Consider the following 23,194-nt stretch of genomic DNA (forward strand, 5'->3'; position numbering starts at 1 on the left):
AATCTGGCTTTTTTTATCGTGGTTTTGGAGCAGTGGCTTCTTCCTTGCTGAGCGGCCTTTCAGGTTATGTTGATATAGGGCTCGGTTTACTGTGGATATAGATACTTTTGTACCTGTTTCCTCCAGCATCTTCACAAGGTCCTTTGCTGTTGTTCTGTGATTGATATGCACTTTTCACACCAAAGTACGTTCATCTCTAGGAGACTGAACGCGTCTCCTTCCTGAGAGGTATGACGGCTGCGTGGTCCCATCGTGTTTATACTTGTGTACTATTGTTTGTACAGATGAATGTGGTACCTTCATGCATTTGGAAATTGCTCCCAAGGATGAACCAGACTTGTGGAGGTCTACAATTTTTTTTTCTGAGGTCTTGGCTGATTTCTTTAGATTTTCCCATGATGTCAAGCAAAGAGGCACTGAGTTTGAAGGTTGGCCTTGAAATACATCTACAGGTACACCTCCAATTGACTCAAATGACTTCAATTAGCCTATCAGAAGCTTCTAAAGCCATGACATAATTTTCTGGAATTTTCCAAGCTGTTTAAAGTCACGGTCAACTTAGTGTATGTAAACTTTTGACCAACTGGAATTGTGATACATTGAAATAATTTGTCTGGTAACAATTGTCGGAAAAATTACTTGTCATGCACAAAGTAGATGTCCTAACCGACTTGCCAAAACTATAGTTTGTAAACAAGACATTTGTGGAGTGGTTGAAAAACTAGTTTTAATAACTCCAACCTAAGTGTATGTACATTTCCGCCTTCAACTGTATGTATGTATGTATGTAGGTAGGTAGGTAGGTAGGTAGGTAGGTAGGTAGGTAGGTGTGTATATTTATGTGTAACATTCATAGACTGTCTTTTTCATAGTCCTAGTCCCAATCTAAAATGTATTTAGCACCTAGCCTATTTTTACCTGCCTTGATTCAAAATGTACATTGTTTTTATTGTATATCATGTTTTCCCCCTCTGTAGAGCTTTGAGATGTAACTGTATAATGAAAAGCGCTATACAAATGTAATGTAGTTTTATACTGTATATACACACACTGGCCAGTTTATTAGGTTCATCCATCTAGTTGCCTCCAGAACAACCTGAATTCTTCGTGGTATGGATTCAACAAGATGTCGGAAACATTTGTTGCTCAAATGGTATCAAGGGACCGAACGTGTGCCAGGAGAAAATTCCCCACACCAGTACACCACCAACCTGTACTGTTGACACCATGCAGGTTGGGTCCATAGACTCATGCAACTTAAGCCAAATCCTGACTGTGTCATCAGCGTGACGCAACAGGAACCGGGATTGGTTGGACCAAGCAATGTTTTTCCACTCCTCAATTGTCCAGTTTTGGTGATTGTGTGCCCACTGGAGCCACTTCTTCTTGTTTTTAGCTGATAGGAGTGGAACCCGGTGTGGTCGTCTGCTGCAATAGCCCATCTGTGAGAAGGACCAATGAGTTTTGTGTTCTGAGGTGCCTTTCTGCACAACACTGTTGTACTACACTGTTTTTTGTCTGTTTCTGGCCCACCTGTTCGCTTGCACCATTCTTGCCCTTCTCCTTCGACCTCTCTCGTGAAAAAGCTGCTTTCGCCCACAGGACTGCCGCTGACTGGTTGTTTTTAGTTTTTTGCACCATTCTCGGTAAATTCTGGACACTGTTGTGCATGAAAAGCCCAGTCATTTCTGAGATACTGGATCCGGCGTGCCTGGCACCGACGATCATGCAACGCTCAAAGTCGCTTCGGTCACTCGTTTTGCCGAACAGAAACTGTCGAACAGGAACTGAATTAGTCGACGTCGGTCTGCCTGCGTTATATAGCAATCCACAACCACGTGACTCACTGTCTGTAGGAGCGATCAATTTTCGAGAACAGTGTGGTGTACTTAATAAACTGTCCAGTGAGTCCTTTCACTCACTCACAGCATTTAACTTGTTTAGGAAAGTCTTATTAGAGTTGAGTAAATTAATAGTTTTCTGTATGATGATTGTTTGTATTCTCTCTATTATTAATCTCAACTCTATACTGTGTGTGTATTTAGCCAAGTACTAAACAACACTGAAGGTGAGAATGACTCTAATGGGGACTCCCCGGGCCTCATACATAAGACCCCAACGTATGATCGGGCTACCCAGACAGACCTCACTCCTCTGGTGCAGGACCAGGAGCTAGACAGGGTCCCCCTGGCTCTCACCAGGCCCGTCCAGAGCCTCTCCCTGGAGGATGCCCTCCCCGAGGGGATGTCTCTGACGGAGGAGGCTCGGGCCAAGTTCCACCACATCCAGGGACTAGAACGGGAGGAGAAGGACGAGGAAGGGGAGGAGAAGGACCTGAGTTGGGCGTCTTCCGTAGAGGAGGCCATCCACCCCACCGCCATCAGGAACCTCCAAAGAGATGACCTCCAGGACCCAAATGGCTCCACGGAGAGCTTGAGCTCAGCCTCCCAGACCCCAATCTCGGGGTCCCCAGCCCCCCCTAAGGACCTGTCCGCCAGCCCCCGGAGCGGACCTCTCTCCACCATCCTGGAGGGCAAGAAGAAACCCCTGTGCGTTGTCGCCACCTCTACTTCTCTTCTCCATTCCTACCCGATTGCATGGTTTTTGGGGGAAATCACCTCTTTTTGACACTGTCTCCTATTCTCTATGCTTTTATTACTACAAAGCACCAGTGTCACAACCCTAATCTAAGAATCAGTTTGCGGTAGTCAGTTTTCTGATTCTATTAGGTTGCGTTATGGAAAGCCTTCAGTACCAAGGAGCACACCTTACGTGTCTCCCGCTGGATCCGGCTGCTGGGTTATTTTCCATTTGTTTGACAGGGGCTAAATGTGTGTACACTAACCTGGTAATCAAATCTGAGCCTCATCCTTTAATTCAAGCATGGATTGATTCAGCATGATTTCCTCCATGTGGATATTTCAACTGGGCTTTTCATCTGACATTCTTTTGGGAGATTCTTTCGCTGCATGCTGCTCTATAATCACACAAATCATTTTACAGCTTCCTCTGCGCGTGTGGTTGTGTGTGTACATGCACATTTGTGGTTGTGTGTATGCATGCACATTTGTGGTTGTGTGTTTTGTTGTTTTGTTTGCTAATTATTACTTGCAAGAGGTCTGTTGCCAATTGATAGCATATGTTTCTGTCCATGAAGAAGTCTGTTAGCTCAACCCTGCCACACCATGGAAACTAAGAGGTACTAAGACAGTGGTGTTTAAGTTATGTACAAGGATATGAACTGGGCTATTCAGTTCCAAACTGATCTACTGCGTACTATATGCATGTGTGTTATCACTAGGCGCCACAGTGGAGACCCACTGGGCAAAAACTGGTTGAATCAACATTGTTTCCACATCATTTCAACCCTAAAAAAAACAATGTAATGATGTTGAATCAACATGGAAAACAAATTGGATTTGCAACATGTCATCAACGTCAGGGCGCTTTTAGATTAAATACAATGACAGGTGAATTTTTCTGTTATTGATTTCGTGCTGAATTCACTCTAGTTGACAACCCAACCAAATATAAATCAAAACTAGACGTTGAACTGACGGCTGTGTCCAGTGGGGAGGAGGTCATCTCTGTTTCACTTCCTATTACGTGTTGTGTTGGAACATCATTGGTTACATGACAAGGGCCATTTCCTCTAATTATTGGGCAAGTCATTATCAGGAAAATCTGTGTGTGTGTGTGTGTGTTCCAGGAAAAATATGCCCCATCATAGAATACACGTTGAAACACACATTCAACGTTCATCTCTGTGTGTGTGTGTGTGTGTGTGTGTGGAACCCTGCATATAAATCCTCTTATGCTGCCTATCCACTCATTGTCCAGAGCTCGCAGGAACAGTGAGAAACTGGTGAAGGACCCCCAGGAGAAGACAAAGAAGCTGCTGGACAAAAAGGCGGCATCCTCGGCCAACCTACTCAACAGATCCCCCAGTCAGGAGAGGTGAGGGAAGTCCCATCCATCAGCAAGATTGTCTTTCAAACTCATTCTCACATCACATTTTCCTACGACTGCATAAACATGACGTATTTCCCCAAGTAGTCACTCGTTGGAGTTCCCTTCTACTTCTACTATAATAAAATGACTTTCCCATGAAAAGTCTTGATCTCCCAGTTGCGTGAGCTGGGCCCAAAGACTGTATAATATAACGTTTGGTCCCAGTGGTTGAAAGAGTCTCTTGGATATAATGTGTCTGTGTCTAACAGTTGTATCTTTTCTCACAGCCGGACCAAGGATCTTATCGCCGGAGCAGGTAATGCATATCCAACAACACTAGTCTCTGTCCAGACTCGGGTTGCAACCAGGACTTCTGGAAAACAAGGGAATTTATTGCATGTTCCTGGAATTTTGCAACCCTACTTTAGACGTTCTATAATGCATTATTCAAACTCTATGTAGTCTTAAATGACTGACTGCTGGCCAGATCTGGCTGTAATTTTTCATTCCCCTTCTTTAGTTTGGAACACTAAACTGCCTACAAAATGTCAAAGATAGTATTCAGACAGCGCAATACTCGCGCTTAGTTAACTTTTCAGCTTTTAACGAGCGCTGGCTTTGAGTGTGGTTTAGCTTTATAATGGGACTCGTTCCAAAACCAGAGAGTTAAAGCACAGTCCCTCTTCTAATGTATTTAATATTGTCTCTAAGTATTTACCAGTTGAACCTAATGGGGATTCAGTTCGCGTGAAGTCAGTTTCATACGCCCATCAGAGTAGCATAATAGTCTGTAAATGTGATCAGTGATCCACAGGACAAGGGGTTTCTACGAGACAGAGAGTGCACGGAGTGAGCCTTCAAAGGAGCATAAGTCCGTATCGGAGACTACATCTACTACAACAAGTGACTGACCACTGGACATTGCATCATCTAGTCGTCTATGGGGCTAAAGGTCATTTAGAGTTCATCACTGTCCATTTCTCCGCCCACCACACACAGAAATAAAAACATGGTCAGAAAATACCTCTCATCATACTGGGATCACAGGAAAAGCAGTGTTTATTTTTACAGTCACGTTTTCCCGAGGCAGAGCAGCAGCCGGTTCTGCCGTTAAACACGGGAGAGTCTGTTTAGTACTCCAACGCTCCCTGGAAAGCCATCCATTGTGGTAAGCCGTGCTGTCGCACCACTCCCAGACTCCTGACGGGATGATAGATGTTTTACCGGAGAAGGAAGGACGCCAAAAATATTTATATTTTTTGTGTGGTTTTTTGGTCTCTTTCTCTCTTTCTGTGAGCTGTCCGGGACTAGACTTATTAACTTTCTCTGTCTGAGTTGGCCTGAGACAGGTCTGCCTGTATTCAGCATGAGTTAGGTTGTCTCTTAACTGCCTCTCCTGCATCATGAGAGGGCTGTAAAGTGTAACCAGGTCCTATAGATAAGCGATAACTGAATTGAACTATATCCTACTCACTACCTCCTAACTGAATGGTAATCGGGTGAAAATGCCACTCCATTTTAAATCAATCAAAAGCAGTCATTGATGTGTTTCAACAGGGTCCAGGAGTGGTATGAGGTAGACCCATGGGGATATTCCAAATAGGGTCAACAATGACTAATAAAAAGAAATCTACCTAACAAAACAGGTCATTACTATATAGTTAAACTGCAGACTTTCCCTCCCTTGTGACGTGAGCCCTGCTTTTTAGTTTTACAACCTTTTCAAAGCGAGACAGACAGATTCCCACCAGAAACATCCCAAACCAGAACCATCAACATGTAAAACCCATTCTCCTCTCCCCGAACCTTTTAAATTGAAGTAACAGTCGTCTAGATGACAGGCTTGGTGTTGGAAAACCACCCCTCTGGTTTGCTCATAGACCTCATTCGACCGGCTCTGAATCTGGTCCCGAAGGGTCCGTAATGTCAAAGCATGATCTGCTCTGCTGGAATCAGCTGTGATTTAGTGTTCCTAGGTTCCTTGTTTATTTGTCTCTCTTCCTCTCTTCTCGTAGGATCTCCCGGGTCCAGACGAGGAACCCAAGGTATGAAACGTCATGTGTTAACTGTTATGTCATTCAACTAAATGTAGGTGCTTGGGATTCATACAGGCTAATGGTACAGACTGTTGACTTATTGTTATGGAGTGAATTATTGGTAGATATTGTAGCCTCACCAGGTCTTTGGTAGTTTAGGCAGGCTGTTGAAAGAGCAAAACATTTGAGGATAAGATTAAGTTCATATTAACCCATGGTAATGATTGGAGATTAATATGTATCCAATGTCCAGTCTTGTCTTACATTATTTTTCACCCTCTCTCATTGGCTGACAGGTCAATCAATCAAGATGTTCATCCGTGGTCGACCAATCACCATGTATGTCCCCTCCAACATCCAGAACTACGAGGACCTGAGGATGGAGCCACCTGTAGAGAAACTGGAACTCGATTGGGTGTATCCTTCCTGAGTCCCTCCCACAAGTCACGAGCAGTGGGGTGTTGATAATGTAGCATTTTAGTTTTTAAGTTTCTTGGATGAAAGCCATGAAGTCCATATTGCCCATCAGTCAGAGAAACATATTTAAGTTATCGAATGTCCTTGAGCTAAGCCATCCTCTCCTCAGGTAAATGGAAGTTATGTCATCCATAAATCACGTATTATGGGTGTAGCTGTGGGTGAAATTGCTTTAGGCTCAATTAATGATTTAGACTGATGAACCAATGAGACGCTTCAGTGATGTCACCTTGACTTGAGCCGCATAGTTACGGTTACCGAGGACGGGACTGCCGGGCCAACCTGTACCTGCTGTCGTCGGGTGAGGCGGTGTACTTCATCGCCTGTGTGGTGGTGTTGTACCACATCAACAACCGCACACAGCGCCACTACCGCAAACACACAGACTGTGTCCGCTGGTGAGTGGCTCAGACCCAACCTTGACCTCTCGTATCATTACATAACTGTACAAAATCAACTAAAACCAATTGTGAAGTTGACGCTTTATGATATATGACGCTTTATGATATGTCTTTACTTCAGTCTGACCATCCACCCAGACAAGGTACGGGTGGCATCAGGACAGACGGCGGGGGTGGACAAGGATGGAAAGGTGAGGGGCGTTTGGGCTATTTAAAGGCCCAGTGCAGTCAAAAATGTGATTTTCTGTGTTTTATATAGATTTACAGTAAGAGTGTAAGAGCTGTTTGAAAAGACTACCTTAAATGTCAGCCTGTTTTGGTCAGGTGGAGTTTTGACCTGCCTAGTGACATCACCAGGCGGTAAATTAGTTAATAGACCAATAAGAAAGAGTGCCAAACCTCTCTGCCAATAACAGCTAGTTTTCAGTTTTCCCCTCCCCACTCAGACCACTCCCAGACAGTCCTAGCAATTTTTGTTTATTTTTGACCATATTAATTGAAAGCAATCACTAAGGTACTTAAATGTTAACCAGAAATGGCTCTATTGGACCTTTTTAAGGAACATAATCTGTCACTATGTTTCCTTTCTTGCTGGAGTGTCCCTTTTTAAGACTTAATCATTATTATTTTTTTTAAATGGTCATACTATCACATCCACAGAAAAAAGTATTGTGTAAATATATAATAACACACATGATACTTATTATCAATCCTTGTCTAATTTATGTCTTAGCCCCTGCAGCCTTATGTACATATCTGGGATTCCTCCACACTGATCACCCTACAACAGATAGGACTGGGCACCTTTGAGAGAGGTGTAGGGTCTGTGGCTTTCTCCTTTGCAGTAAGTGTTTATTCCCACTACAAAACAACCCTCCCACACGCACACACTAGATGTTACTGATTTTATGGCCTATATTTAGTACAGTATTTCTCATCTCACTAAGGCGATTGAAGAACCCCAGACACCTAATCTCCATACAGGACTCTCAAACAAAACCAATACAGGCTTTAATACATTAGTCCTGATTTGTGACGGCTGCATCATCTCTCCATCTGTCATATGCCCTCTCACTGGTTCTTTCTCTCCTTTCCGTCTTACTTCTCCTCTGCTTGCAGGACGCTGGAGCCTTCCTCTGTGTGATTGATGACTCCAATGAACACATGCTGTCTGTGTGGGACTGTGCCAAAGGAACCAAGCACACAGAGGTTAAGGTAAAGCAATGCACCAAGACACGCACATGTGCACACACTCACGTGTTCATGCAAGCACACAGGCACGTACAAAGACACACAGATTCCTATTCATATTGCAATTAATCAATACCATTTACAGTATACATCTTGATACGGCTTCCTTGTGTTATAACAACAAAAATATACCCCTATCTTTGCAGGTAGCCAAGCCTGTAATTTGCATGCGTAGGCTGTTAAAGACGGCATTACATTAGTGAGAATCTTCAGATCCCTGAAAAGGAGGCCTATTTGCATAGATTAAGCCAAAATAAATTCTTCCACATCACCTAGTTCTGTCACAGGCTTTTGTCCCAAATGTTTTTACTTCCCAGAGTCATTTCAGCGGTGTTGCCACGGCAACTGTGTAAATATTTTAGACTGTGAATTTGTCCGCCGGTGTGTGCTCTATATGCATCTGTGTGTGTGCGTGTTAGGGGGGTTTGGATATTAGGTGGGTGTTTATATGACATCATTTTCTCTCTTGGTCTCAAGTTTCTTGTAGCACACATGCAGAACTTCTCGTATTTTCGCCAAATTGATTTAGCATAAGCATCATTTGTCATGAGTGCCCTAGATTCGAGAATCTCCAGTGAAATTTGGGAGTGGTCACAAGGAGTGGTAAGGGAAAAGGTTCAGCCCACGTAAATATATAAGATGGTTCATAGTATGTAACATTTTCCCATCCCCCGCTGGACTGTAATGCATCTGAAAATTGAAACTAAGTTGCAGAAGTGTTATGCCCTATAATACAATCTGAACGGTCCTCAAGTCAATTCAAAGGTTGGCAAATTTGTAGAAATGCAGGTTTGAGATAAACATTGGAGTTCACAGTGATTTTGCATTTGAGTGAATAATCTGATTATTACATGTTCTCCGTGTGTGTGTGTGTGTGTGTGTGTGTGTGTGTGTGTGTGTGTGTGTGTGTGTGTGTGTGTGTGTGTGTTAATCCAGAGCACCAACGAGGCAGTGTTTGCAGTGGAGTTCAACCCCAGCGACAGCACCAACATCATCACTTGTGGAAAGTCTCACATCTATTTCTGGACCCTGAGTGCAGGCTCACTCACCAAGAAACAGGGCATCTTCGGGGTGAGGGAAGTCTCTTAACTTCTCTTCATCTGAAAAGTATTTTTCACATAGACAAAAGATATGTGACCAATGGGTATATCAAACCTGGCTCATCTGTATGACTCAAGAAAGACTATTCTAGCCCATTGAGCTAAAGACCAACTCTGGAGGCGAAAATCGTCATATCGTCATTCAAACCTAATATCGGTTTGTAATGTTGCTCTTCTTTCCTCCGTCAGAAATACAAGAAACCCAAGTTCATCCAGTGCTTCGTGTTCAGCCTGACGGGAGACGTGCTGACTGGGGACTCGGAGGGGAACATCCTGACATGGGGCAAATCACCCGGCGACATCAAGACACTGGGGAAAGGAGCCAAAGGTAATGAACGCTCTGTTCCAAACGGACTCCAAATATGGACTAGGCTCTCCATGTGAAATACAGTGTATATAAACTAATAATACAATATCATCTGATTTAATACCTCCTTAGCCAATAATGTACCAGACATGTGTGGCTATGTTTACCGCTTGCTCTCCGAATGTGAGAGACCTGTGACAAAAGACAACAAAGTGATCTTCTTCACCTCCTCTCTCTCTCCCTTCTGTTGAAGAGACGTTCCAGATCATGCGTCAGACACGGGCCCATGACGGCAGTGTGTTTACACTGTGTATGCTGCAGGGGGGGGCTCTCCTCAGCGGCGGGGGCAAAGACCGTAAGATCATCCGCTGGAGCGCAGACCTGGCGCCCGAGAGAGAGTGTGAGGTGTGTGTGTTTGCATTGTCACCCTTAATAACAAAACCGAGCGTGTTTGACCTTTTTGTAAGACCTTTTTGTATGTATTCGTGTGTAATTTCAGAATAAAGTAAATGAATTTATTATAGATTCCAGAAAAGTTTGGTGCAGTCCGTTGCATCACAGATGTAAACGGGGAAGAGGTGTTGGTTGGTACCACCCGAAATGCCATCCTGAGGGGCACTTTCTCTGACGGCTTCGTGGCCATAGTGCAGGTATGTTAACATTGGCATGATGGAGTATGTACTTGGTGGTATGTGAAGTGGTTTGTGGTTAAACACCTGGTCTGCACATGTTCTAATCTCCGATCTCCTACACTTTTCCGTTCTTCCCAAAGTGCGCACTTTCTCACTCCCCCTCATGGATTTCTAAGTATTATATTGTTGTATGCATGAGTCATGACACATGGGTTAGAGGGAGTTTCCACCGTGTCTTACACAATATCCATACCTTTTAAATCCACAATGGCAGTGAACAAGTGCACACTACAGGGAGAAGCATAGAGAATAGACCCCTAAAACCAGTGTGTGTATTGCGTGTGTCTGTGTTGCTCTCCCCCGTGCAGGGTCATGTGGATGAGATGTGGGGTTTGGCTACTCACCCCTCTCAGGATGTCTTCCTCACCTGTGGACATGACAGACAGGTGTGCGTGTGGAACACAGCGGAGCACAAACTGGACTGGTGCACCACGCTGGAGGTGGGCGGGAGTGGACAATACACAAACACCCCTACACATGTAAACACATGCACACCCCTACACATGTAAACACATGCACCCCCCTACACATGTAAACACATGCACCCCCCTACACACGTAAACACATGCACACCCCTACACACGTAAACACATGCACACCCCTACACACGTAAACACATGCACACCCCTACACACGTAAACAACACATGCACACGTAAACACCCCTACACACGTAAACACCCCTACACATGTAAACACATGCACACCCCTACACACGTAAACACATGCACACCCCTACACACGTAAACAACACATGCACACGTAAACACCCCTACACACGTAAACACCCCTACACATGTAAACACATGCACACCCCTACACATGTAAACACATGCACACCCCTACACATGTAAACACATGCACACCCCTACACACGTAAACACATGCACACCCCTACACACGTAAACACATGCACACCCCTACACACGTAAACACATGCACACCCCTACACACGTAAACACATGCACACCCCTACACACGTAAACACCCCTACGCACGTAAACACCCCTGCACACGTAAACACATGCACACCCCTACACATGTAAACAAATACTGATATTCATACTGTATTTTTCAGGAGTATGGGCTGTGTGCAGACTTCTGTCCTAATGGGGCTGTGGTGTCTGTTGGGCTCAGCACAGGCAGGTGAGATGCTCCTCTCTGAAATACCACAGCATCAAACTTCTTTCAGGAGACACGTCTCTCTGGCTAGAGAGTAGAGCAGGAAATGGTCCCAGTTGGTATTCACGTAATAATAAGGAATTCGCCTCGACTACACCCACAAATTGGGGAAAACGGACAATGTTTCCTATTCAAATCAAATCAATTTATATAGCCCTTCTTACATCAGCTGATATCTGAAAGTGCTGTACAGAAACCCAGCCTAAAACCCCAAACAGCAAGCAATGCAGCTGTAGAAGCACGGTGGCTAGGAAAAACTCCCTAGGAGGGCCAAAACCTAGGACGAAACCTAGAGAGGAACCAGGCTATGAGGGGTGGCCAGTCCTCTTCTGGCTGTGCCGGGTGGAGATTATAACAGAACATGGCCAAGCTTTTCTAATGTTCATAAATTACCAGCATGATCAAATAATAATAATCACAGTAGTTGTCGAGGTTGCAGCAAGGCAGCACCTCAGGAGTAAATGTCAGTTGGCTTTTCATAGCCGATCATTATGAGTATCTCTACCGCTCCTGCTGCCTCTAGAGAGTTGAAAACAGCAGGTCTGGGACAGGTAGCATGTCCGGTGAACAGGTCAGGGTTCCATAGCCGCAGGCAGAACAGTTGAAACTGGAGCAGCAGCACGGCCAGGTGGACTGGGGACAGCATGGAGTCATCATGCCAGGTAGTCCTGAGGCATGGTCTTAGGGCTTAGGTCCTCCGAGAGAGAGCGAAAGAAAGAGAGGAAGAGAGAATTAGAGAGAGCATACTTAAATTCACACAGGACACCGGATAAGACAGGAGAAATACTCCAGATATAACAGACTGACCCTAGCCCCCGACACATAAACTACTGCAGCATAAATACTGGAGGCTGAGACAAGAGGGGTCAGGAGACACTGTGGCCCCATCCGATGATACCCCCAGACAGGGCCAGACAGGCAGAATATAACCACACACACTTTGCCAAAGCACAGCCCCCACACCACTAGAGGAATATCTTCAAACCCCAACTTACCATCCTGAGACAAGGTCGAGTATAGCCCACAAAGATCTCCGCCACGGCACAACCCAAGGTTGGGGCGCCAACCCAGACAGGAAGATCATTTCAGTGACTCAACCCACTCAAGTGACGCACCCCTCCTAGGGACGGCATGGAAGAGCACCAGTAAGCCAGTGACTCAGCCCCTGTAATAGGGTTAGAGGCAGAGAATCCCAGTGGAGAGAGGGGAACCGGCCAGGCAGAGACGGGCAGAGCCAGAGCAAGGGCAGAGCCAGAGCAAGGGCGGAGCTAGAGCAAGGGCGGAGCCAGAGCAAGGGCGGAGCCAGAGCAAGGGCGGTTTGTTGCTCCAGTGCTTTTCCGTTCACCTTCACACTCCTGGGCCAGACTACACTCAATCATATGACCTACTGAAGAGATGAGCCTTCATTAAAGACTTAATTTTGAGACCGAGTCTCCGTCTCTCACATGGGCAGGCAGACCATTCCATAAAAATGGAGCACTATAGGAGAAAGCCCTGCCTCCAGCTGTTTGCTTTGAAATTCAAGAGACAATTAGGAGGCCTGCGTCTTGTGACCGTAGTGTACGTGTAGGTATGTACGGCAGGACCAAATTGGAAAGATAGGTAGGAGCAAGCCCATGTAACGCTTTGAAGGTTAGCAGTAAAACCTTGAAATCAGCCCTTGCCTTAACAGGAAGGCCGTGTAGGGAGGCTAGCACTGGAGTAATATGATCACATTTTTTGGTTCTGCGTCATTTTTGGACAGAAAGTTTCAGATTTTTGCAATGTTACGTAGATGGAAAAAAGCTGTCCTTGAAAGTCTTGATATGTTCGTCAAAAGAGAGATCAGGGTCCAGAGTAACGCCGAGGTCCTTCAGTTTTTATTTTATTTTTTTAATTTGAGACGACTGTACAACCGTCAAGATTTGTCAGATTCAACAGAAGATCTCTTTGTTTCTTGGGACCTAGAACAAGCATCTCTGTTTTGTCCGAGTTTTTTTTTTAAGAAAGTTTGCAGCTATCCACTTATGTCTTAAACACAGGCTTCTAGCGAGGGCAATTTTGGGGCTTCACCATGTTTCATTAAAATGTACAGCTGTGTGTCATCCGCACAGCAGTGAAAGTTAACATTATGTTTTCGAATGACATCCCCAAGAGGTAAAATATATAGTGAAAACAATAGTGGTCCTAAAACGGAACCTTGAGGAACACCGAAATTTACAGTTGATTTGTCAGAGGACAAACCATTCACAGAGACAAACTGATATCTTTCCGACAGAGCAGATCTAAACCAGGCCAGAACTTGTCCGTGTAGACCAATCTGGGTTTCCAATCTCTCCAAAAGAATGTGGTGATCGATGGTATCAAAAGCAGCCCTAAGGTCTAGGAGCACGAGGACAGATGCAGAGCCTCAGTCTGACGCCATTGAAAGGTCATTTACCACCTTCCCACGTGCAGTCTCAGTGCTATGATTGGGTCTAAAACCAGACTGAAGCATTTCATATACATTGTCTTCAGAAAGCTGCGCAACAGCTTTTTCTAAAAAAAATTGAGAGGAATGGAAGATTCGATACAGGCCGATAGTTTTTTATATTTTCTGGGTCAAGGTTTGGCTTTTTCAAGAAAAAGTGAGTTTGGTACACATCCGGTGGATAGAGAGCCGTTTATTATGTTCAACATAGGAGGGCCAAGCACAGGAAGCAGCTCTTTCAGTAGTTTAGTTGGAATAGGGTCTAGTATGCAGCTTGAAGGTTAGAGGCCATGATTATTTTCATCATTGTGTCAAGAGATATAGTACTAAAACACTTGAGTGTCTCCCTTGATCCAAGGTCCTGGCAGAGTTGTGCAGACTCAGGACAACTGAGCTTTGGAGGAATCCACAGATTTAAAGAGGAGTCCGTAATTTGCTTTCTAATGATCATGATCTTTTCCTCAAAGAAGTTGATGAATTTATTACTGCTGAAGTGAAAGCCATCCTCTCTTGGGGAATACTGCTTTTTAGATAGCTTTGCGACAGTATCAAAAATAAGTTTCGGATTGTTCTTATTTTCCTCAATTAAGTTGGAAAAATAGAATGATCGAGCAGCAGTGAGGGCTCTTCGGTACTGCACGGCACTGTATTTCCAAGCTAGTCGGAAGACTTCCATGTGTATGTGACAAATAAAATTTGATTTGATTTGAGTTTGGTGTGGCACCATTTTTGTTCCAATTTTCTGGAAGCTTGCTTCAGAGCTCTGGTATTTTCTGTATACCAGGGAGCTAGTTTCTTATGACAAATGTTTTTAGTATTTAGGGGTGCAACTGCAGCTAGGGTATTGCGCAAAGTTAAATTGAATTCCTCAGTTAGGTGGTTAACTGATTTTTGTTCTCTGACATCCTTGGGTAGGCAGAGGGAGTCTGGAAGGGCATCAAGGAATCTTTGGGTTGTCTGAGAATTTATAGCATGACTTTTGATGCTCCTTGGTTGGGGTCTGAGCAGATTATTTGTTGCAATTGCAAACGTAATGAAATGGTGGGCCGATAGTGCAGGATTATGAGGAAAAACATTAAGATCCACAACATTTATTCCATGGGACAAAACTAGGTCCAGAGACATGTTGGACAAACCCCACTGAGTCGATGATGGCTCTGAAAGCCTTTTGGAGTGGGTCTGTGGACTTTTCCATGTGAATATTAAAATCATTAAAAATGTGAATATTATCTGCTATGACTACAAGATCCGATAGGAATTCAGCGAACTCATTGAGGAACGCTGTATATGGCCCAGGAGGCCTGTAAACAGTAGCTATAAAAAGTGACTGAGTAGGCTGCATAGATTTCATGACTAGAAGCTCAAAAGACGAAAACGTCTGGGTTTTTTTGTGAATTGAAATTTGCTATCGTAAATGTTAGCAGCACCTCCGCCTTTGCGGGATGCACGGGGGATATGGTCACTAGTGTAACCAGGAGGTGAGGCCTCATTTAACAGTAAATTCATCAGGCTTAAGCCATGTTTCAGTCAGGCCAATCACATCAAGATTATGATCAGTGATAAATTCATTGACTATAACTGCCTTTGAAGTAAGGGATCTAACATTAAGTAGCCCTATTTTGAGATGTGAGGTATCACGATCTCTTTCAGTAATGGCAGGAATGGAGGAGGTCTTTATCCTAGTGAGATTGCTAAGGCGAACACCGTCATGTTTAATTTTGCCCAACCTAGGTCGAGGCACAGACTAGGTCTCAATGGGGAAAGCTGAGCTGACTACACTGACTGTGCTAGTGGCAGACTCCACTAAGCTGGCAGGCTGGCTAACAGCCTACTGCCTGGCCTGCACCCTATTTAATTGTGGAGCTAGAGGAGTTAGAGCCCTGTCTATGTTGTTAGAAGATGAGAGCACCCCTCCAGCTAGGATGGAGACCGTCACTCCTCAACAGGCCAGGCTTGGTCCTGTTTGTGGGTGAGTCCCAGAAAGAGGGCCAATTATCTACAAATTCTATCTTTTGGGGAGGGGCAGAAAACAGTTTTCAACCAGCGATTGAGTTGTGAGACTCTGCCGTAGAGCTCATCACTCCCCCTAACTGGGAGGGGGCCAGAGACAATTTCTCGATCCGACACATCTTTCTAGCTGATTTACACGCAGAAGCTATGTTGCGCTTGGTGACCTCTGACTGTTTCATTCTTACATCGTTGGTGCCTACGTGGATACCAATATCTCTATACTCTCTACACTCGCCAGTTTTAGCCTTAGCCAGCACCATCTTCAGATTAGCCTTAACGTCGGTAGCCCTGCCCCCCGGTAAACAGTATATGATCGCTGGATGATTCGTTTTAAGCCTGACTGAAACATAATACTAATACTGTGGGTAATGGAGTCGCCAATGACTAGGGTTTTCAATTTGTCAGAGCTAATGGTGGGAAGCTTCTGCGTCTCAGACCCCGTAACGGGAGGAGTAGAGACAAGAGAAGGCTCGGCCTATTGACCCCCATTTCAATAAAACAAATATATACAGAAATAACAAAACACGCCGAAAAGCTGTTGTGTTGTTCAATCTACATGTGTCCACGTCAAAAATCCCATCCTGCTGTTCAATGTGGGAGAGTGGGAAATGTGGGTACGCGGTGTCCAAGTAGGTTACGAGTAGCTATGCGTGTGGAAAACATTTAAATCACAGGTAAGACAATTAACTTGTTTAGTACGGGCCATTTGTAACTCCACTCACTACTTGTAGCTGTATTGTCTGTTTTTCTATTGTTGGTCTTGGATAGCTTGATGTTCCGGTCCGTAGCTAGCACTCACTCGGTCAAGTGGCTGCTTGCATCGTTATGAAAAGGGGCATGAGGGGAATCCCCGAGCTGACAAGGTAAAAATCTGTCGTTCTGCCCCTAAACAAGGCAGTTAACCCACTGTTCATAGGCCGTGACTGTAAATAAGAATTTGAACTGACTTGCCTCGTTAAATTAAAAACAAGAACATTTAGTTTGAAAGTTTTTGCTGTGAGCCAATGTTTAGGTTAACAAACGTTGTGGGCAGGGTCGCGATGTTCTATCTCATACCAAGCATCATCAACTCATATAAAGAGTCAATTAATATAAATACGTGCATGTTAATTACCATGCCTTTGTGACATGAAACCATACAAAATGATACACAACCCCAAGATGATAAAAAATACATAATTGTTTGGTGGTTCAAACCTTCAAACTGGTTGTCTGCCTCTCTGTCCAAACCCCCCACCTCCACCCCCTGTAACAGATGGCTGGTTCTTGACCTGCAGACCAAAGACGTGATCTCAGACTACACCGACGGGAATGAACAGCTGTCCGTCATGAGATATTCACCAGGTCAGAGGTTAAGCTCCTTTCCTCAGTGTCTCAGAATGGATCGAATTTCAACCAGGATTCAGTAATATGTACTCACTTGGCACTATGATGGGTCTCTATTATTTATTTTTAAAATTATTGCCTTTATTTGGAACCTGCCTTTGTTTTCATTTCCCCTTTCAGACGGTAGCTTTTTGGCCGTGGGTTCCCATGACAACTTCATCTACGTCTACAACGTCACCGAGTGTGGACGGCGCTACTCCCGCTACGGAAAGTGCAATGTAAATTGCAGTATATTCTGGGGTGTTGGGGATGGTTGTGGATTATTTATGTAATGAATGAGTGGTTCATTGTGGGGTACAGTAGGGCTCAGGACACATTTGTCATGGTGTTTAGGTGTCGTGTCAATTTTTTTATGTCTTGTTATTTTTAGGGTCACTCCAGCTTCATCACTCACCTTGATTGGTCCAAAGATGGGAAGTACATTATGTCCAATTCGGGCGACTACGAAATCCTTTACTGTGAGTGACTGTGAAAATGTCTACATTTCCATGTCTCATTTGAACATGTGTATATTTGTATAGTATAATATGTCTTATTTTCCTTAGTTATCCTAATGACTATTGGTCTTCTCAAACAGGGGACGTTGCTGGAGGGTGCAAACTTTTGAGGAACCGCTATGAGAGCAAAGACCGAGAATGGGCGTCCTACACCTGCGTACTGGGCTTCCACGTCATGGGTGAGAGTGACAAAGTGATCACCCTGTTGCGGGAGAACTTTCCTGCAATGCGGGACATTTTAAAACTTGTAGTGTATTTGAGGTTTAAAAAGGCTTCTGAAGTTTTTAATTTACACTTAGACATGTCAGACTTTTATTTTCCCTTATGAAAAATGTATCAACACCTAAAAAAATGTCCATTAATTATAATCCACATAATAATTCATATTTCTTGTTGCTGCAGGATTATTTTCCTGCTGTAGCAAACTGGCTCAAATTAAGATCCTACATCTGTATTTCAAAGCTCTCAGCATCACACAACCCCTTAGCAGTGACTGAGTATTCAACCTGTATTGTGTGTTATTTTCTGTCCGTCCCATAGGTGTGTGGTTGGAAGGTTCAGACGGTACAGACATCAACGCCCTCTGTCGCTCCCACAGTGAGAGGGTGGTAGCGGTGGCTGATGACTTCTGCAAAGTCCACCTCTTCCAGTATCCCTGCCCAAAACCCAAGGTCAGGGATAACACAGCTCCACATTTACAATTGATTTCCCTTATTTTTACTCCTTGCACCAAAACGTTCACCGCATATCAACTGTCTTCTTTTACCCATCAGGCCCCAAACCACAGTTATGAGGGCCACGGCAGTCATGTGACCAATGTGCGCTTCACCCACTGTGACAGTCACTTGCTCTCTATGGGTGGCAAGGACACCTGTATCCTCCAGTGGGAGGTCAAGAGAGCAGGAACATCAGATGGTGGAGACCGCACACACTCTGCATCCTTCACCAGTTCCCCAGAACCTTAAAGGAGGGAAAGAGACATTAAGAGTAAATCTAATCACATTTTATTGGTCACATGCGCCAAGTACAACAGGTGAAGACCTTACCGTGAAAAGCTTACATACAAGTCCTTAACCAGTTCTAACAAAATAGTTAAGAAAATATTTACTAAATAAACTAAAGTAAAAAATGTAAAAGCAACACAATAAAATAACAATAACGAGGCTATATACATGGTAAGTTGATGTCAATGGGCGGGGGTACAGCTTAGTCATGTAGGTAGGGGTAAAAACAGAGTGAGAGAGGCAGAAGGGAGAGAAATTTTTACAGAGTGGGGAGTAACGTAGACAGGGAGGGAACTGGCTGGCCCTTGTATATCAGTACAAAAGTTGTAAGGAAAGCCAAGGACCTGTGGCGTATTGTTTCATTGGATTCTTACAGTACAGAAGGATTTGGATTCCATAGGATTCTCTTTTCAAGCATGATGAAGTTTGTTTTTACAGATATTAGCCCTACATGATGAAATGGAAACGTTAGTACATCTCGGCACAATCTACTTCTCAAATTAAGTGAAATTCCTAGTCTGACATTTGAAAAAGGTCAAGCTTTCGAATCAACTGCCTGTTTGACTGCCATCATCAACTGACGACAAAGGGATCAATTGTTGAGAACATTCCAAAATATCCCATTTTGTTTACATGTTTGTTTACCATACAAGCATACAAGCATACCGTAGTGGTGTTTTATGGTTATCGTCTTGTCAGAAAAGTAATATCATACATATTTTGCTTTATTGCTATCTAGGAATATTGACCTCTTGTGCTTCAAACTTTTGCATTTTGCTAGACTGTGAATCTTTCAAGTGCATTTACTCATTAGTTTCAACTGCAATATCTCCTGTATTAGACAAATTCATTCATGTTTACCTTATTGTAGTACACTTTTGGATTTGATATTTTCTGTGTTTATTTAAAAGTACTTTTGAATGTGTCATCGTTTCCTATGTCTGTAGATATTTATATCAATAAACAATTACAAAAAACTATGCTTATGAATTCCTAGCATCTTTCTTTCTAAACGTATTCAAGCATTTCCAGTGGGTTGGTCTTGTACTCAAATTATTTATACATCATTGGTTGTTCTGTAAATTCTAATAACTGTATGCTATCGAAATGCTCGCTAGAGGGCAGTGTTGTTCAAATAAGGGCCATGTTGACTTGTCATTCTGCTACTGTAGAAAGTACTATATCTGAGTCTAGACTCGAAGTGGTGGAAGGCTTATACGTGTCTCGTCAATGTGTTAATCTGCATACTCAATGCTCAACATGTCGTCAGATGATCTGCCTTCAGTATTACTTTAGTTATAGCTATTGGGTTATAAACCATGTTGGTTACATTTTTGCTATTTTATTAACTTAATCAGTGGTTCTTAGTGTTTAATGGTGATAGTTGGAGCAACTGTTATGAATTGTGTGTTGCCGGACTTTTCCGATTCTAAACGACGTTATTTTCCGAAGATGACGTTTTCGAACGGGAGGGGGGACAGTGTGTGTGTGTGTGTGTGTGTGGTGTGTGTGTGTGTGAACTGAGCAGAGGTGAAGAAGAGGAGGATGAAGCTGGGAACGGAGGATGGGAGGAAGAGTGGAATAAGCGACAGGCTAGCTATCAAGGGCTGTGTATGCATGCCTGCAAGTGTGAATGCGTGAGTGAGGAAGAGGGAGGTGGTTATCGGACTGAAACAAAGACGCATTTTGGAACCCCGAAACATTAACGGAAACTTTAAACTTTTACCAGCCAGAGCTTGGCAACTGTGCCGGGTCCCGGCTTTGTTTCGAGGCAGGGGAGGTTTACAATAAATGTAGGGATAAAATAGCCCCAGATCGATTTTTTTTTTACGCAAGAGGGGAATCCCTTGGATAGTGTTTGTTGGGGGTAACGAGAGAATGGCGGCCAACATGTACCGAGTGGGAGGTAAGTCTTTTTTTTTTTTTTTAAGAGACCTCTCAGCGTGATTGTTAGCTAGCTATGCTAGGGTAGTTAGCTAGCTGATTTGCATTTGCTAGCTAGCGAGTGATAGTTATTTCCGCGAAGGCTGGCTAACTAACAGGCTAACGCTACCCAGCTAACTTGTTAGCAGGACATGTCAAATTAGAACGCGTTCCTTGGCTATTGGTAGCGTGAACTAGTTTAGCTTATAGTTTAGCTTGATTTAGTTGGCTGTAAGACTTTAATCAACTTGCAGTGTAACGTTAGCTGGTATAGTTAAGTTTATATAACTAGCCATTTTAACGCTGGTTGAAACCAACAAGTTAACTTGAGTATGATAAAGTTACTCAAACATGTTTGTTTTACTTAGCCAGGTAACGTTAGCATACTCGACTGTAAGCGTTAGGTACCATCTGTCACTTGGTTTGGCTAGATCGCTAACGTCAACTTACAGCTAGCTAGCAAGTTAGCTTGCTGGCTCTGTAGGTAGTTAGCGTATGCTACCAATCATAGCTATAATCAATTGTCGTACTAAGTGGGAAGCAGCTGTATTGTTCAGAAGATAATCCTAAACTTCAATCTGTTCTGCAATTTATACTCATCGTTAACATGTAGCTACATTGTTTACATAGGTTACAATATGGTGCATTTAGCAAGCTAACAATACTCACATCTGTATGTTAAACGCCGGTAAACGTGTGATAGCTAGGTCGCAAGCTGGCCATAGCTAAACCGTCTGGATTCCTCTTCAACCCACAGGGTCGACAGCTTTATTTTACCATTAACATTGCAATTTTATGAGATTATATTATTGGTGGTGGGAAAGATTATCAACATCAGTGGACTTGACTTGGTGCGACGTTGATTGTTCTTAATGTCTTGGCTTGAGTCCGTGTTTTGGTTGATGCACAGCCACTGACTGAACCAGTGAAATATATAGCCATGATGATGCACACTGATACATTCTTGCTATTTTATCGTTGTATAAGGTCCCACAATAGCGTCTGTTTTTAGGTCACGGTGATTAAACGGTGCAGTGTCAGAGGAGATGCTACCTTGTTTCTGTGCATAATACAATGTAGTCAAGCTCTTGTGCAAAATAGCCCCACAGAAAGCATTGGGCCAAACATCATTGATATGATTACTACTAGTAGATGACGTGTTGCAGTACATGAATTATGATAATGAATGCCTTATTTTACAGGCAACAGTATATATGGATATAACCCCTGACTGTCTGAAAGCCACATGACAGCAAGGTATTGTTTTGGTTACGAACATGGCAATTACAGCATGGTATTTTAACCTTTTAAACCCCCTCACCTCAGTTATCTTGGCCTTGAGACTGTGCCTGAGATGGCACTGCTCTGCAGATGGTTGTGTCTTCCGGCCTGTCGGTTGATAATGCCTGCCTGCTTATAGTCCCCCACATCAGTAACTTCACAACACTGCCTCCCAGCACCTCAGAGCGCGACAAAATACTTATGCACCCGTGCACCGTCGACCTACTGGAGGGAATCTTCCCCGCGAGCTCGAACAAAGAGTCAACCATTAAGTCTAATGTTGTGATGTTCATGCCAATTTTCTGGCTCCAGTCAAGGTGGTCACAAAGACCCGTGCCTAGCAGAATGTCTACCCATTTGGGCAGCTCTGGGCCAGCGTCTCAGTAGGAGTGCTGATCTAGGATCAGATCTCCACTGTCCATTGAATCTTATTCAGGCTAAACTGATCCTAAGACAGCACTCCTACTTAGAGATGCGTTCTGAATAAGGGCCTTGGTTTGGTATGTGTCTAAATAAAACCTGTTGTTTATGGTGAAGTGTTGTGTTAAGCGAGTTCTCTGTTATCTTCCCAAACAGTAGTGACAGTACAGTGGACGCTGTCACAGCGACTAACTGTTGCTGCTTCTCCGTGGTGAAGCTTTTACTTTTGACGTGTCACTCTTGACATTATGCGTGTGGAAATTAAATGTGGGTGGGAATTAAATTGAGCCCTAATGATTCATTGGGATATGAGGGCTGCCTGTTGTATTTGCTCAGTGAGGCGGTTAGTCCCGAGGGTCCCACATTTCATCATTTTAAATGTTTATCTGCACCTCATCTGAAAAAGTATAGTCTAGTGGATTTAGGCCTACTACTATATTCAAAACAGTCCTTTACCTCACAGAGAACCACGTCACTCTTCTCATGAATAGCTTTTACTTGCCTCCATTAGCTGAATTGAATGGCTTGGTCTAGGGCTATGCCCTGTTTTATAGCCAGAGGAGCCTATCGACAGGCTGGGTACAAGTCCTGTTGATATAAAGCGCATGGAATGAATCAATGGAGCAGTGCTTGCCACAGATGTTTTGTATGTAGCAATAGACCCACTAGTAGGGCTGTGATAGTCATGGAAATTTGGATGGCAGTAATCGGCCAGCCAAATGACCGTGGTTCACATAACTGTTTGAATAACAAAAAAATGACTATCATTTTTAGGGATGCACGACATATCGGTTAACATATCGGAATCTGACGATATTAGTTAAAAAT

The 23,194-nt window shown here is 43.7% G+C and overlaps 2 protein-coding genes across 4 annotated transcripts in view; both read left to right on the forward strand.

The window, feature by feature from the left end:
* Window positions 1-18,827, forward strand: part of LOC139379073 (echinoderm microtubule-associated protein-like 3) — a 42,359-nt gene extending 23,532 nt beyond the window's left edge. Inside the window, exons 4-24 of one of the 2 annotated variants that reach the window (XM_071121836.1) lie at window positions 2,046-2,549; window positions 3,841-3,957; window positions 4,239-4,267; window positions 5,967-5,996; window positions 6,284-6,404; window positions 6,713-6,862; window positions 6,987-7,056; window positions 7,599-7,709; window positions 7,985-8,080; window positions 9,053-9,187; window positions 9,406-9,544; window positions 9,777-9,928; window positions 10,048-10,173; window positions 10,524-10,655; window positions 11,293-11,360; window positions 17,111-17,199; window positions 17,362-17,459; window positions 17,612-17,699; window positions 17,819-17,917; window positions 18,279-18,409; window positions 18,512-18,827. In XM_071121836.1, coding sequence (XP_070977937.1) covers window positions 2,046-2,549; window positions 3,841-3,957; window positions 4,239-4,267; window positions 5,967-5,996; window positions 6,284-6,404; window positions 6,713-6,862; window positions 6,987-7,056; window positions 7,599-7,709; window positions 7,985-8,080; window positions 9,053-9,187; window positions 9,406-9,544; window positions 9,777-9,928; window positions 10,048-10,173; window positions 10,524-10,655; window positions 11,293-11,360; window positions 17,111-17,199; window positions 17,362-17,459; window positions 17,612-17,699; window positions 17,819-17,917; window positions 18,279-18,409; window positions 18,512-18,703 — 2,677 coding nt within the window. In that variant the 3' untranslated portion in view covers window positions 18,704-18,827. The remainder of the gene's footprint in view (window positions 1-2,045; window positions 2,550-3,840; window positions 3,958-4,238; window positions 4,268-5,966; window positions 5,997-6,283; window positions 6,405-6,712; window positions 6,863-6,986; window positions 7,057-7,598; window positions 7,710-7,984; window positions 8,081-9,052; window positions 9,188-9,405; window positions 9,545-9,776; window positions 9,929-10,047; window positions 10,174-10,523; window positions 10,656-11,292; window positions 11,361-17,110; window positions 17,200-17,361; window positions 17,460-17,611; window positions 17,700-17,818; window positions 17,918-18,278; window positions 18,410-18,511) is intronic. The other variant, XM_071121837.1, reaches the window with a different exon arrangement.
* Window positions 18,828-20,222: 1,395 nt separating this feature from the next.
* The window catches only part of LOC139379074 (metastasis-associated protein MTA2-like), a 33,428-nt gene continuing 30,456 nt past the window's right edge, over window positions 20,223-23,194 (forward strand). For both annotated transcript variants that reach the window (XM_071121838.1, XM_071121839.1), the window contains exon 1: window positions 20,223-20,648. In XM_071121838.1, the coding sequence (XP_070977939.1) occupies window positions 20,621-20,648 (28 nt within the window). In that variant the 5' untranslated portion in view covers window positions 20,223-20,620. The remainder of the gene's footprint in view (window positions 20,649-23,194) is intronic.

Source organism: Oncorhynchus clarkii, chromosome 21 (assembly GCF_045791955.1).
Source record: "Oncorhynchus clarkii lewisi isolate Uvic-CL-2024 chromosome 21, UVic_Ocla_1.0, whole genome shotgun sequence".
Classification (NCBI taxonomy): domain Eukaryota; kingdom Metazoa; phylum Chordata; class Actinopteri; order Salmoniformes; family Salmonidae; genus Oncorhynchus; species Oncorhynchus clarkii.